Raw genomic sequence first — 13,321 nt, 5'->3', positions numbered from 1 at the left:
CCAACCCCCCCCCCCAAGCCTCTGTACTCCCCCTCCCCTTTTTGTCTCCCCCCTCTTCTCCCGCGCGTCGCTAGGAGGTCATCAAAGCTCTGTCCAGTCCGCGTTCGCAAGCCCCTCTGCTTCCCGCCCATCTGGCCCTTGGCTGCTTACGAAGAGGTGTGCGCTCACGGAGGGGCGTGTTCCAGCACTGGGAGACGCTGAGCGCCCCGGGTTAGACATCAGAGCGGAGCCAGCCATGGAGTGGGGCGGAGGAAAGTTTGGCACCCTGCAAGGGGTTGTAGAACTGGAGGGGGCAGGGCGCCCGAGGGTTCTTTAGCCCTCCAAGTTCAGGGGCACAGGCTGCCTAGACCTGAAGCGGTGTGCGGCCATGGACCATGGGGCGCTCGCAGCCCAGGGCACTGCCCCGCCTAAGGATGGAGAGCAGTCGGTAGAGTCTCCAGAGCCGCCGCCACCGTGGCCGCCACTACAACCGCCAGCGCCTCTGGCTCCACCGCCTCCCGCTCCTCCACCTCCGGTTCCTCTGCCGCTCCACGCGCCTTCGCCGGAGCCGGCACCACAGTTCTGTCAAGAGCCTGCTCCAGAATCCCGTCCAGAGGCGACCACAGAACCAGACACAGAACAGAGCCCAGAACCAGATACAGAACCGGCCCCCGAGCCAACCCCAGAACCAGCCACACAGCCGATCTCAGAACCAGCTACGGAACCGGCTCCCAAGCCGGCCCCAAAACCAGCCACAGACCTGGCCTCTGAGCCAGCCCCAGAACCAGCCCCAGAACCAGCCACAGAATCCTGCCCTGAGCCGGTTCCGGAGTCCTGTCCGGAGCTGAGTACAGCACCTCGTCTATTGCAGTGTCCAGTGGTCGCTCCAGAGACGGGTCTAAAGGCCTTGTCATCGCCCCGAGCACCAGTGCCATTGTCCAGGATAAAGGTAAGAAAAAGACCCCTTGGGGTAGTGGGGGGGAAAGCCAGGCAAGGCCGGAGGGCTATCGAGATCGCGGGACACCGGGTACCCTTAGCATCCCATTTGGCTGCCACCAACTGTCACAGATGCTCAAAAAGATGCGGGGATAGGGGAGCCCAAGGGAGTGGGAGGCGGGAAGCAACCTGTGGAAGCGAAAGTGGGCTGTTTAAGGCTAGAAATGGAGGCGGGGGGCGACAGCACTGAGTGAGAATCGGAACAGATTTTTCCCCATGGGCAGAAGTGACAGTGCAGTGAGCGCCTATACCTTGCAAAAAGAGACGGAAGATGCTCCCAAGGAGCGCAAGAGACCTACAGAGGTGTTAAGGGCTGGCCCCTGGTACACAGGAATGGGATTGAGTCGGGGCGGTGGGACACACCTCTTAGCCACCGTCACTGCCGCAGAGGCCCAAGCTGCGGAGCCACAGCTGTCTGCTTGGCCCCCTCCCTGCCACTGAAGAAGGAATTCCTCAGCTGGGTCATAACTGGTGGCGTTCCAGGGAGGTACCCTGTACCTCTGTCGGCTCCTGGGCTCTGGTACTTCAGATGGAGATGAGGGGGATGAGCGGTGCCCACGCACACTGCAGGGGAAGGGCAGGGTTCGCTCGGGAATGGGAGAGCATACATGTGTCAAAGTCACTATTCCATCTGTCTGCAGGGTTTCCCAGCAGGTAGATGCAAACACAGTGATATAGTGATGGGTCCCTTGCAAGCGGGACGACTAGCTTCCCTCACCGGGGCCACTTGGAGTGGTACAGGAGTCCTGATTTAGAGACACGAATATAGAATTTGTTATTTAGGAGCGCGTGAAAGGGGAACCCTCATCAACTCGTCTTCAGAAATGCCTTCGTAAACGTTGCACTTAGCCGGGAAAAGACGAGTGAAGGATCCTGGGTCACCGGCTCAGGGGGGAAGTGGGAGGAAGGAGGTTTTCCATGTTTGCCTTGGACCCCTGAAATCAGTGTCGTCTGTCTTTCTTTGTGCTCCCCCTACTTTCTTTCCCCTAAACTTCGTTCCACGAGACTGTGAAAATCATGATAATGCATACATACTTCCCCTGCAGGAAAAACAAAACAAGACAAAACACAAACAAATAAATAACACACCACACCAACAATGCCCGGTCATACTGCTGCCAAGCAGGGCACAGGGACACAGCTCCGGAACTCTTCTGCTGTGGATCGCACACTTGTAGAATGTAAGGGGAGGGGTCAGAGAAGTTGGCATCGTGAAATGGAAATGGAAGTGCTTCCAGAATTATGACCAGGGAAGCTGGAGTTTGCAAAATAATTGCAATAATATACGACTGAAAAAGAGAAAGGCTAAAGCGAAAGTTTCACAGGGGAAAAATGCAGAGGTTTAAAAATAAATAAAATAGGATTGTAGGAGACTAAGACAATTTAAAAAGAAATCCAACAATCCTGCTCTCCCCAAGAGGTGGATCTCTCTTCCTTTCCTGCAGCTGGCCCTTCCCTGCAGCGATCTCTGGAAGGGAGAAGGCGGGGCAGCTAGTCGTGGGAGGTCATCCTAACTGGGTGCTTGCTATTGTTGTTTGCTGTTGTTGTTGTTTGCAGAGTTTTCATAAAGCTGGTGGGAGGGAAACCAGTAGGGTCCACCAGACCTGATGCTTCTTAAGTGAGGTTTTGGGAACATGACTGAGAAACAGGACACCTGGGGACTTAATTACCAGGCCAACGAGCGAATATATGGCCTCTTTGGCCTCTGGAAGACTGACTGGAGGCCAGAAGCTCCCAAGATGAGTTCTGACAGTGAGAAAGCATCTCCCATCAGCTTGACAGGAAAATGTCTGTTGCTTGACAGATAAGGAGGATTAAGATAAAGGGAATCGGTTTAGCTTCCTCTACATAGTACCCACTGAGATGACTGACCCACAGGCCTGTGGCGGCCCTGACAGGCGACCAGGAACCCTCATGGTTTGACTTTGACCTTAGAGCTGGTCTTTGTTCAGTCACTTATCTTGCAAAATGAGTTTAAAAACCTTGACCATCCACTAAGAGGGCATGTGAATGAACCCATCAGCCCCTCCAGAGGATTTTGAAAGATTCAGGTTGCTGGAGCCTAAACCTTTTCTCAACACTCTGGGTGTTGCTATACAATTGCTCACTGGTACAAATGGGAAGGAACATCTTATCTTCAGTGATAGGACCATTCTCTGCTGCATCCTTCTCAGACAAATAGCACCTGCAACCAGCTGACTTGCATCTTAACATTCAAGGCAAACAGGTTGCCATCTTAGCTGGGATGACATTGTTCTCAGACACTGCCTCCTCGCTGCAAGCTTGGAAAATACACACACACACACACACACACACACACACACACTGAGAGATCAAAACAAAATAGAGCTTTCATTGTACAAATCCTACCAGTAGCATGAAACCAGCCTTAAAAGTCAAAAGATGAAATGAGCAAAACCAAGTGTTTGAATGTGACTGCAGGTTTCTCCTAAATAATTTTGCTGTTATTGCAGTGAAAAAACAAATCCAACATCTTGCAGTGTGTAGTCTGCTCTTTTGAGGCTTCAGAACCTCTCGGTTACAAATCTATGCCAAGAATGAGGGTAGAGACTGAGAAAGGGGGCTCATGTTCTCTTTCTGAATAACTACCAGGATAACACAGTCTGTGAACCAAACCTATTTCCTTCCTTTCAAAAATGTTTTGATTTCCAGGAAATGAACCGTTGTCACCCACCTGGTGGCAGCAAGTGTAAGTAAGGATGTGTGAATTGGTTCTTTAGCAATGCTATAATTCTTTTGGGGAGTGTGGGGTGGGAGGGCAGGCTTACATGAAGTAGACTATATTTCTTTCTCTCACCTCAGCTGTAGTTGAAGAAAGACAGTTTATATTTTTATTCATTGGGTTTTGACCAGCTATGAAAATATAATCACACCATACCGGTGATTGATGAAAATCTGAGAAGAAATACATTTTTGCGGCTTATATCTCTTGGGTAGGCAGGGGATCTGTGTATCACTCTTAACGACTACACAGCAATTACCATTACACACCAAACCAGAACTGTTTCTTGGTAATTTTTGCACACATTTTCTTGTAAAGTAGCAAGCATTTGTTTATGTGATATCTGGTAATTCTTACCTGAATACATTATTATCTTAACTATATCTGAGCTTCTCAAAGGTAGATACTGTCACTCCCTCCTACTGCCTAGTACAATTCTACCCTCCCTATTTTTGTTCAATAAATACTTGTTGAAGCTTAAAACCTATCAATTCCATTTCCAGCAATGACAGAGACAACTGTGAATAATAAAATTACATTTACATTGATTTCAGAGTGAGAAGTAAATGCTTATTTAAATAGCCTGGAATATATAGCCATTAAGGAAATGAAGTCAATCTTTCCATTTTTAGAATGGATGTTGGTACCATAATTAAGAAGCAAAGTACTAACAATTTAAAAAAATGGTTTGGAAAGTGTCCTTATTCCCTGCAGTCCTGACAGCAGCAGACTAATGATGATGTTGGTTTCAGGGGTAATAAATTTTTTCCTAAATGAATAGACTATCTGCAGTGACTATAAACAATTTTGGGATTGCAGATTTCAATGTTCAACTGTTGAAGGTCAGGATGAAATTACTTTTATTCTTCTTGGGTCTTTCCCCACCTCCTTGTCAGGTTTTTATGATACCATCTGATTTATTTGGTATATTTTGAGAGCTACTGAACATTTGCTACAAGATGTTCTAGAAAAGATAATGAGATATTTGGTCAGTGGTCTTTCACTTCTGGGAGTACAATTCTTAGTGTTTATTAAAATCTCCAACTAGGGCTTCTGCAGATCTGTAGCCTAAAAGAAAAGGCTGACCCATTACCCCAAGTTCTTCCAAGGAAAGAGGACAACTCCATAGAGGCCGGAAAACCATTCAGGGACATTAAAATAAGGATTATATAATTCCTTCTGCTTATATGGCAATTTACAGTTTCCAGGATGCTTTCTTATGTATCACTAACTCTTTTATTCTCCTTAAGAAGGCAGCAGGGTCGGGGAGAGCAAAAATAAAATTAGCCATCTAAATAAGATATAACAGTTTATCAATTTATCAATTGTGGATTTTTAAAAATATTCAACATATGGCTTTCTGTGACACATAGGATCCTCAGTTGTCTGAGGACAATCTTTAAGCTGACATTCTACCAGCTTTGATTTTTTTCCCAAAGCAGTGACTGCTGTTCCCTGTTTGATGCTCCCAAAAAGGGCCATCATAGAACAGGAGCCTGAGAAGGAAGGAGAAGAAGTGTAAGACCCTGAACCAATAACTCTCAAAGAAGACTTTTGGGGGAAAGAAATAAATAGAAATTCTGCTAGTGATAGGGTGCCTAACTTTTCCAAAGCCCGCTGACTATAATTCCCTCAGTGGAAAAAAAGTATTAAAAAAGAAAGCATCTATTTCTAAAAGGAGACACTCACCCTCAGTAAAGCAAATAAACCTTACTCTCAAAATAGAAAAACAAATTTATGAATTTAAAAAGAGAGAGAGAAACCCCAGATAATGGAGCTTATCCCTCCCCTGAAAATTATTTTAAGAAAAAAATTCTAGAGAGAAGCTCCACACTCTCACTAAAGTCCATGAAACTTATATTCTCCAGAGGAAAATTAAAAATGAAAAGAGAAATCATGTTAAGGTGAATAGTATTTCTAACCTTAAAAAAAAAATCATGAAATTTACAAATTTTATTTGCACCTCACAACCCAGGCCCAATCCCTCACAAAAGTTATGGAGGCAAAAATAAATCTTCCAAATTGGAGGTCCACCAATCTCACCAAAGATCTCTAATGTTATTTCTTCCAATTATGTGAAATTTCTGAAATAGACAAATCCTTAAAGACAGAAAGTAGATTAGGGGCTGCAGGGAAGTGGGGAAGAGAAATGTGAGTGATAGCTAAAGGTTTACAGGGCTTCTTTTGGGAGTGATAAAAATAAAATATTTTGAAATTAAATAGTGGTGATGGTTGTACAACCTTGCGAATATACTAAAAACCACTGATGTGTACACTTTAAAATGGTGACTTTTATGGTGTGGGAGTTATACCTTAATTTAAAAAAAAATAAGTAAAATATAGATCATTCTTCCACCTTCAAGATAATAAACCCAGTGCCTTCCACGAATAAATAAAATGGAAATATTTTTACAAAAAGGAAATCAAAGAAAAGATCCTTTTAAGGGCAGGGCCTCCAGCCTCACCGAAATAATCTTTATTCACATAAACACCCCTTTTTATTTCTTTTGAGAAGAACAAACAAAAAAGGAAACCTTTTCAAGGGCAGATTCTTTCAAAATTATCACAGTTAATGAAATTTACTAATCCTTCTACCGCCAGATACACACAAATGTTTTAATTTATCAAAAAGAAATATTAAAGGACATGGTCCCTGATTTTACCAAATATCCTTAATTTTTAACTTCCAGAAAAGAGGAAAAAAGAAACAATAGAAATAACTCACTCCCAAAGGGAGATATCCTATCCTCACCAAAGCACATTAATCTTATACTCAAAATACATTTTTTTAAAATGTAAAAAAATTAACAATGGAAAGGCATGTATGTCCGTTGAGGGGATAATATCAAGGAAATGAAAACAAATTCTCTTAAAGAGGAGAAATGCTCCAGCCTCACAAAGACCCAAGAACATTTTTTGTTGTCAAAATGGAACAAAAACATGCAAATTTTTTAAGAATAAAAAAGAAGAGGAAATTCTTCTAATTAGAGTTAGGATTCATTAAACCCAAAAGCTTCATTCTTAATACAGAAATTTTTTAAATTGGAAGGATAAATAGAAAAGGTAGGAGAGATAAAAAAAAAAAAAAACAAAGCCAAGAAAGTCTTCTTGAGGAAAGATGACCCCAGCCTCAACAAAGCCCCCCTCTTTTTTCTCAAAACAAGTGAATACATTTAGAATGGGGAGGAGGCAAAGGAAGAAAGTGAATAGGCTATTTTAAAAGAGAAGCCTCCTTTTTAGAGAACAAGTTTCCTCCAAACTCACCAAACTCCCTGAACATTTTTCTCTAAAAAGAGCGGGGGAGAGGGGGAGGAGAGAACGAGAGAGAAAGCTAAAAAACAAGTTGTTGAGAGGGAGAATTTCTCTAATCCAGAAGGAAAGAAGAAAGGAAAAAAGGAAGAAGGGAAGGAAAGGAGAAAGGAAGGAAGGAAGGAAGGAAGGAAGGAAGGAAGGAAGGAAGGAAGGAAGGAAGGAAGGAAGGAAGGAAGGAGAAAGAGGAGGAGGATGAGGAGGAGAGGGTGAAAGGAAGGATGGGAGAGAGGGAAAGGGAGGGAGAAAAAATAAAATAAGGGAAACTTTGTAAAAGGAATAAAGGAACAAATTCTCCTAAGGAAAGTGCACCAATACCCTATGGAAGATAATGCATATTATTCTTGATCAAAATATTCTACTCCTGTCCCCCACCAAAGGAGAAAAAATCCACAAAATCTCTTTCCTCAGCTTCTCCAAGGGGAGATGCACCCAATCTCACCCAAACCCAGGGACATTATTTATTCTCCAGCCTTCAGTATTTCTTTCTATTTAATAAAATGAAAAAGAAATTCTTTCAAGAAGAGATGCTCCCAATCTTATTTTTCCAAATAAATTATTCATTTTTAAAAAAGGAAAGAAATAAAAATCCTCCTGAGGAGCGTTTCCCAACTTCATTAAAACCAGTAGTCCTTATAGCTCCTCTCCACAAAACCTAGTCTTTCAAAAATAGAAATTCTCCAAACCTAAAGAGAGGTGCTCCCTCAACCCCACCAAAAGCAAGGAATCTTTTTCTTCAGAGGTTTATTTTTTTAAGAAAAATTTTTTCCATCATATGAAGAGAGAGCTTCAACTTCACTAAAATCAATAGATCTTATTCTTCTCCATACCTAAAAGAGGAAAGAAAAAGAATTTTAAGAAGAAAAGAAGAGAAATCCTCCTAATAGAAGGCAAGTTGGTCATAATCTCACCAACATCATTGAACTTTTTATTTCCTCTAAACAGATTTTTTAAGGAAAGAGTAAAAAAAATAACATGTCTTTTAGGAAAAAGTGCCCTCCACCTACCCCCCTCTAAGGACATGAAAGTATTATACAAAGAAAAAGTAAAATCATTCTAGAATAGTGCCAGTGAACCTTAAATTCAGCACCTGAGGCTGAAAGGTATTAAAGTTTAGTCCCAGGCTGGCTTTCTTCTGTTCCCCAGACCACTTCTGGTTACCTTCCCCATCAGTCATTCAGTCTGTGCATTCAAGAAAGCCAAATCCTGTTCATAGAAAACAAAATTACGAAGGCTAACCATCTGGGGAAAAAAATCATACCTCTTTTCCAAACCAAACATAAATGATTTGGGTATTAACTGCATCATTGTTCCTCTATGATACAATAGAAACTCAATAGTTGATAAATGCTAAAACAATTACACTCTCACTATTAACTTCCAAATTAGACACACACCCCTACCTAGCAGACAAATCCCTTAGCCTGTTCAATAATGAGATTCTTACAGTGGTTGTCTAATTATGTACTCAGTTAAATATTTGTCCTGTAGAGTGATAAGGTCTCAATTTTTACTAATACATAAAATTTGAAAGTCAGATTTATAAGCAGAGAATATGTTTTCCAATTTTTAAAATGTATTTACGTATCTAAAAATTAAATTGAGTACCTATTCTATGTCCTATATACTTAGCATTGAGGATTCCATCATGGACAAAGTCACATAGATGAGACTTCCTTTAAGCAATACTGGTAAATGAGAAACCCTAATTACCAAAACAGATATCCAGGGGGTGATTGTTTGTTTTACCAGACACTTCACTGAGGCATTCACTTAAATAAATGATTCTCTCAGCATACCTCTTCATATAGAAAAATTCAGTATACAAAATAAAGGAATATATTCTGATTTCAGAGGATGTAGAAAATCTAAAAAGCTTTTAAAAAGTAAATAAAAATTATGTAGCATCTCACCATTCAGGAGATAATTGCTGTTAATATTTTGATATATTTTTCCATTTATTTTCTCTGAATATATGCCCATATATGCTCAATAGTCTATAAAAGGAAAACTTTAGGGAATGTGCAATTGTGTCTCAGGCTTCCTTCCCCACCCCACTTACACCTCTCCACTTAATCATTATTAGATCATGTGCATTGTTATACATTGTTCTTAGGAAACACTTGTTAATTCTAGCTTCAAGTTTATCTAGTCAGACACCTGTATGATCTGATTGATAAACAAGTTATTGAGACATAACTGTTCAGGGATGTATTTGCAGTGTAAAGCAATGAGAGTGTACATTTTATCTAGACACAGTGGTTGTGTCTACACAAACAAATGCCCTATATACAATGGCGGTTTGAGCTCACATTTACTAACTGCATTTTTTGGACATCCAGATTTCATTTGTCCAGCTAGCTTTTGTGACTTGAGTTTGGAGGAGACCCAGAACAAAATCTACGTTTTACTCACCGTTAAATTTCCAAAAGGAAAATCCAAATTTCTGAGACTCTATTGGGTCACTTTTATTTATTGAATGAATTTGACATGTAACATTGTGTAAGTTTAAGGTGTATAGTGTGCTTTGATAAATTTATATATTATAATATGATTGCCAATGTAGCGATATTTAACACATTATATAATTATAGTACAATATTATTCTCTGTATTCTTTATACTGTGCATTTGATCTCTGTGGCTTACTTATTACTTGTGACAAGTTTGTACCCTTAAACACCATCACTCTTATACCCTCCCCAACCCCTGGTAACTACCATTTCACTCTGTTTTTTATAAGTTTAACTTTCTTACATTCCACATATATGTGATATCATACAGTACTTGTCTTTCTGTCTGACTTATCTGACTTAGCATAATGTGCTAGGTTCTATTGGGTCATTTTTAACCATATACAAAAATGTACTGATAGTTTATCTTAACACAAAGTTACCCCGAATCATGCTCATCTGGGTACCTCCTACCCAGAAGGGAAGCATGTATGTTGTGAGGACATTTTCAACAATTATAAGGAGACACAATATTCAATTCTTCTAGCTTTCATTAACCAATCTCGTAGAAAATTGAAAGAGTTAGTAAACTGTATACAATCCAACTAAGGTTGAATCAGTAATTTAAAAGGCAAGCGTAATGTTATATTGCATAAGATCAGAATCTTCAGCTTTGTCTGTAGCACTTAGAGATTTTCGTCTTCCAAAACATTACAGGCATTTGCTGTTTAAGCCTTTAATTATTGAACACTTATTGAATTAATTAGCAGATATGTTCACGTGTACTTCACAGTGATGCCATACTATACTGGATATACCCCTCCACCACCAAAAATAAAAGCAAGAGCCTTTAAAGAGCCTATAAAAGAGAAATTGGCCCCTGAGGACAGGAATTCCCATTTCCTTGTCTCCTTCATAGCACAGGGCTAGGTAGCTATGTGATACTGTGGGATTCTGAGAGATAGGTGTGATACTCCCACCCAGAGCTTTACAGAGTTCTGAAACAAGAGGCAATGGGCCTGGGGACTGAGCCTGGCCCCTGCCTCCAGGAATAGGAGGGAAGTGAAAGCACTGCTTGCAGATAGAGCTCAACTAAGAATAAATATTCAGCATCCTGGAGGTTTATTCGTTTGCCTTCTCCTGCAGCTGATGTCTATACCTGTTTTCTTCTGGGGTTTTGCAGCTTGAGGCAGGCAATGAAAGGTACCTGCTGAGAAAAAATGTGTTAATCTCCTTGGCTGTGAGTAGAGGCAGTTGAAAGTAGGAAAGTTTTCATTAACCCAGGGCTCTGCCAATTGAGTATCACTCTGCTGAAGCTGGCTCCAGCATCCCAGCACTATCCTCTGAACCCCAACTCTAACAGTAGTCTGCATCCCATTTTAGAATTACCTAGATTGTTAATTCTCCCGTAATAAATGTCATTTGCATTATTATGTACCTTGAACATCTTATTTTATAATCTGTTTACATCACTGTACATGTACCTTGCAATATAAAAGGAAAATTATGATGTTGGTTTATGAAAACAGCTAAGCATAAACAGCAAAGAGGATATAAATGAGGCTACAAAACAAGATTGTTGATTTCAGAAAATTAACTAGTTGGTGCCCTTCTCACTAACCTCAGTTAATTAATGCTTACTGTGATAATTTCCCTCCTGCCAGGTTTGAGTAAAACAAAACTTTTCTCTTACTCAGAATTTAGATATTACTGTCGCTTTCTCATGCACTAAACTTACTCTGCTTGACTGTTAAGACTAATTAAAATGATAATTTTGGCATTCCCATGATCTCCTTTGCTTAAATTTACTCAGCCTGTTGACGAGATCTCCGGGACATTTTTTTTAGTTTCACTTTGGTTTCACATAAAATCAAAGCACCCATTTAGTGGCCCTCTTCATAGTTTTCCTAGTATATTGATTCTCACTGGTGGGTGAGTCCTCTATCTAGAAATTACTGAGAAAGCCTTACTTTGCCTTTCCATCATCCTTTATCAGCACTAAACTTTTTAAAAAATTCCTTCACCTTTTCTTCTATTGGCAGAAAACAAAGATAGACATTCCCAGGCAGCTTGCTTTTATTTTTGGTGGTGGAGGGGTATATCCAGTATAGTATGGCATCACTGTGAAGTACACGTGAACATATCTGCTAATTAATTCAATAAGTGTTCAATAATTAAGCAATTGGTATTTTAAATGCTTTAAAATATGATACATGTTTAGAGGACTGTTACATGAATATTTTAGAGTGTTTTCGTGATGTGTTAGGAAATTGATGGGAGTTTTAAGATGGAATGGGAATTCATTATTTTCCAGTTTAGAAAAATGGAATAAAGTTTCTCACTATCCAAAGTCGACTAACAAGTTTTCAGGTATGGATTAGATTCAGTTATGAAGGACTGACTGATCACAAATTTGCTTTGATATAAGAAATTTAGGTGAAAAAATAAAGGAGTTGTTTGAGATAAATGGAAATGAGATGTCCTCCTTGAATCTAGAGAAAACAGGAATAAATTAAACAGTGCCAGTGAAAGATAGCAGGTAGAAGCAAGGTTATGCTTGAATTGGGCAGATGAGGCCAGAGCCTACAGATAGCAGTGAGGCCTTAGTATATGGAATTAGAAAAAAAAAAACATTTTGATAGAATCATAGAGTACAGATTGAAATATAGTGGAGAATAAAGTAGATGGGGAAAGTCCTATTGAAACTTTGAAGACAACTGACAAAATTGTGTATATCATTTGACTGATAAGGTACAACAATTAGAGGGCTGTTAATTAGTAAAATAACATGGCTGAAGTGGAAGGTTAGCTGATGGGGCATATAATTAAAAACTAACTTTCAATTTCTTTGTACGTCAAATTCCAAATTAAATTACCAAAGGAAAAAAGAAGGAAGAAAATAATTATATTATCTAGTGTCCTTTTTCTACTGGTTTGGACCTTCTTTGACCCATATTCCACTTTTGTAAGAGTCTGGTCTGCTTTCTCTATGATATTTTTCCTATTTCATATCACAGGGTTTTCTACAACAAAAGTAAGAAAGTATGATGGAAATCCAGAGAAACATTTTATCTTCAGTATCGCAGACCCATGAAAAAGGACTTTGGGGATCAACTAGTCCAGTGTTTTTAAAACTTTTTTAGCAATAGAATTCTTTCAGGTTTCTCTCAATGAAATCTTAAATGAAAGTCCAATATTTAATACAAACACAAGTATTTCATTAGTCATCTTCTATGCTAAAATGGGTTTGCAACTGATGTACCTTCCCAATTGTTTAAGCTAACAGGAAAGTGAATTTGCACTCCCTGTTTATTACTGGCTTCTTAGCAAGGATGCTGGTGATGTAGGAACACATTGAATAGCAAAAAGAAGCAAGTCAGAGTTTAAAATTTGTCCCAAAATATTCCAAAAATTAGATAATAGAAACTCTCCTGGAAAATATTTTCATTCTAGAGAGTTACTTCCTTCCTCCCACCTCAGGAATGTATTACAGCTATCTCATTAAGTAGTTGTCATAATGTGCACTGTTTTCACTTGTAGGAACATTTTTATTATTGGAGATTGTGTTCCTGACTAAGGACACCACACTAAATAAATTGTAGATATAACTAAAAATATGCAGTAAAAGCTAATATATAACTGTAAGGCTCTGTAATAATTTAAAACAGCAAAATTATTCCAAGTCCTATAAAATGATCATAAATGTACCATAAACATTGATTTTACAAGGTGCCCCAGTATACTATAAAGTGGACATGCAGCACATAAAAGAACCAATTCTACATAAATTTAATATATTATTTACTTAGAATTTGCATTCTGCCTGCATCAAAAAAATATGA

General features: G+C 39.7%; 1 protein-coding gene across 1 annotated transcript in view; it reads left to right on the top strand.

Annotated features, from left to right (window-relative positions):
• Nucleotides 1-367: 367 nt before the first annotated feature.
• Nucleotides 368-13,321, top strand: part of DGKK (diacylglycerol kinase kappa) — a 103,821-nt gene continuing 90,867 nt past the window's right edge. Inside the window, exon 1 of the mRNA XM_006913406.1 lies at nt 368-928. Within this exon, the coding sequence (XP_006913468.1) occupies nt 368-928 (561 nt within the window). The remainder of the gene's footprint in view (nt 929-13,321) is intronic.

This window comes from Pteropus alecto, unplaced genomic scaffold (assembly GCF_000325575.1).
Source record: "Pteropus alecto unplaced genomic scaffold, ASM32557v1 scaffold365, whole genome shotgun sequence".
Taxonomy (NCBI): domain Eukaryota; kingdom Metazoa; phylum Chordata; class Mammalia; order Chiroptera; family Pteropodidae; genus Pteropus; species Pteropus alecto.
Note: the sequence above shows the minus strand (reverse complement) of the source record. Positions and strands in the feature narration are given on the sequence as shown.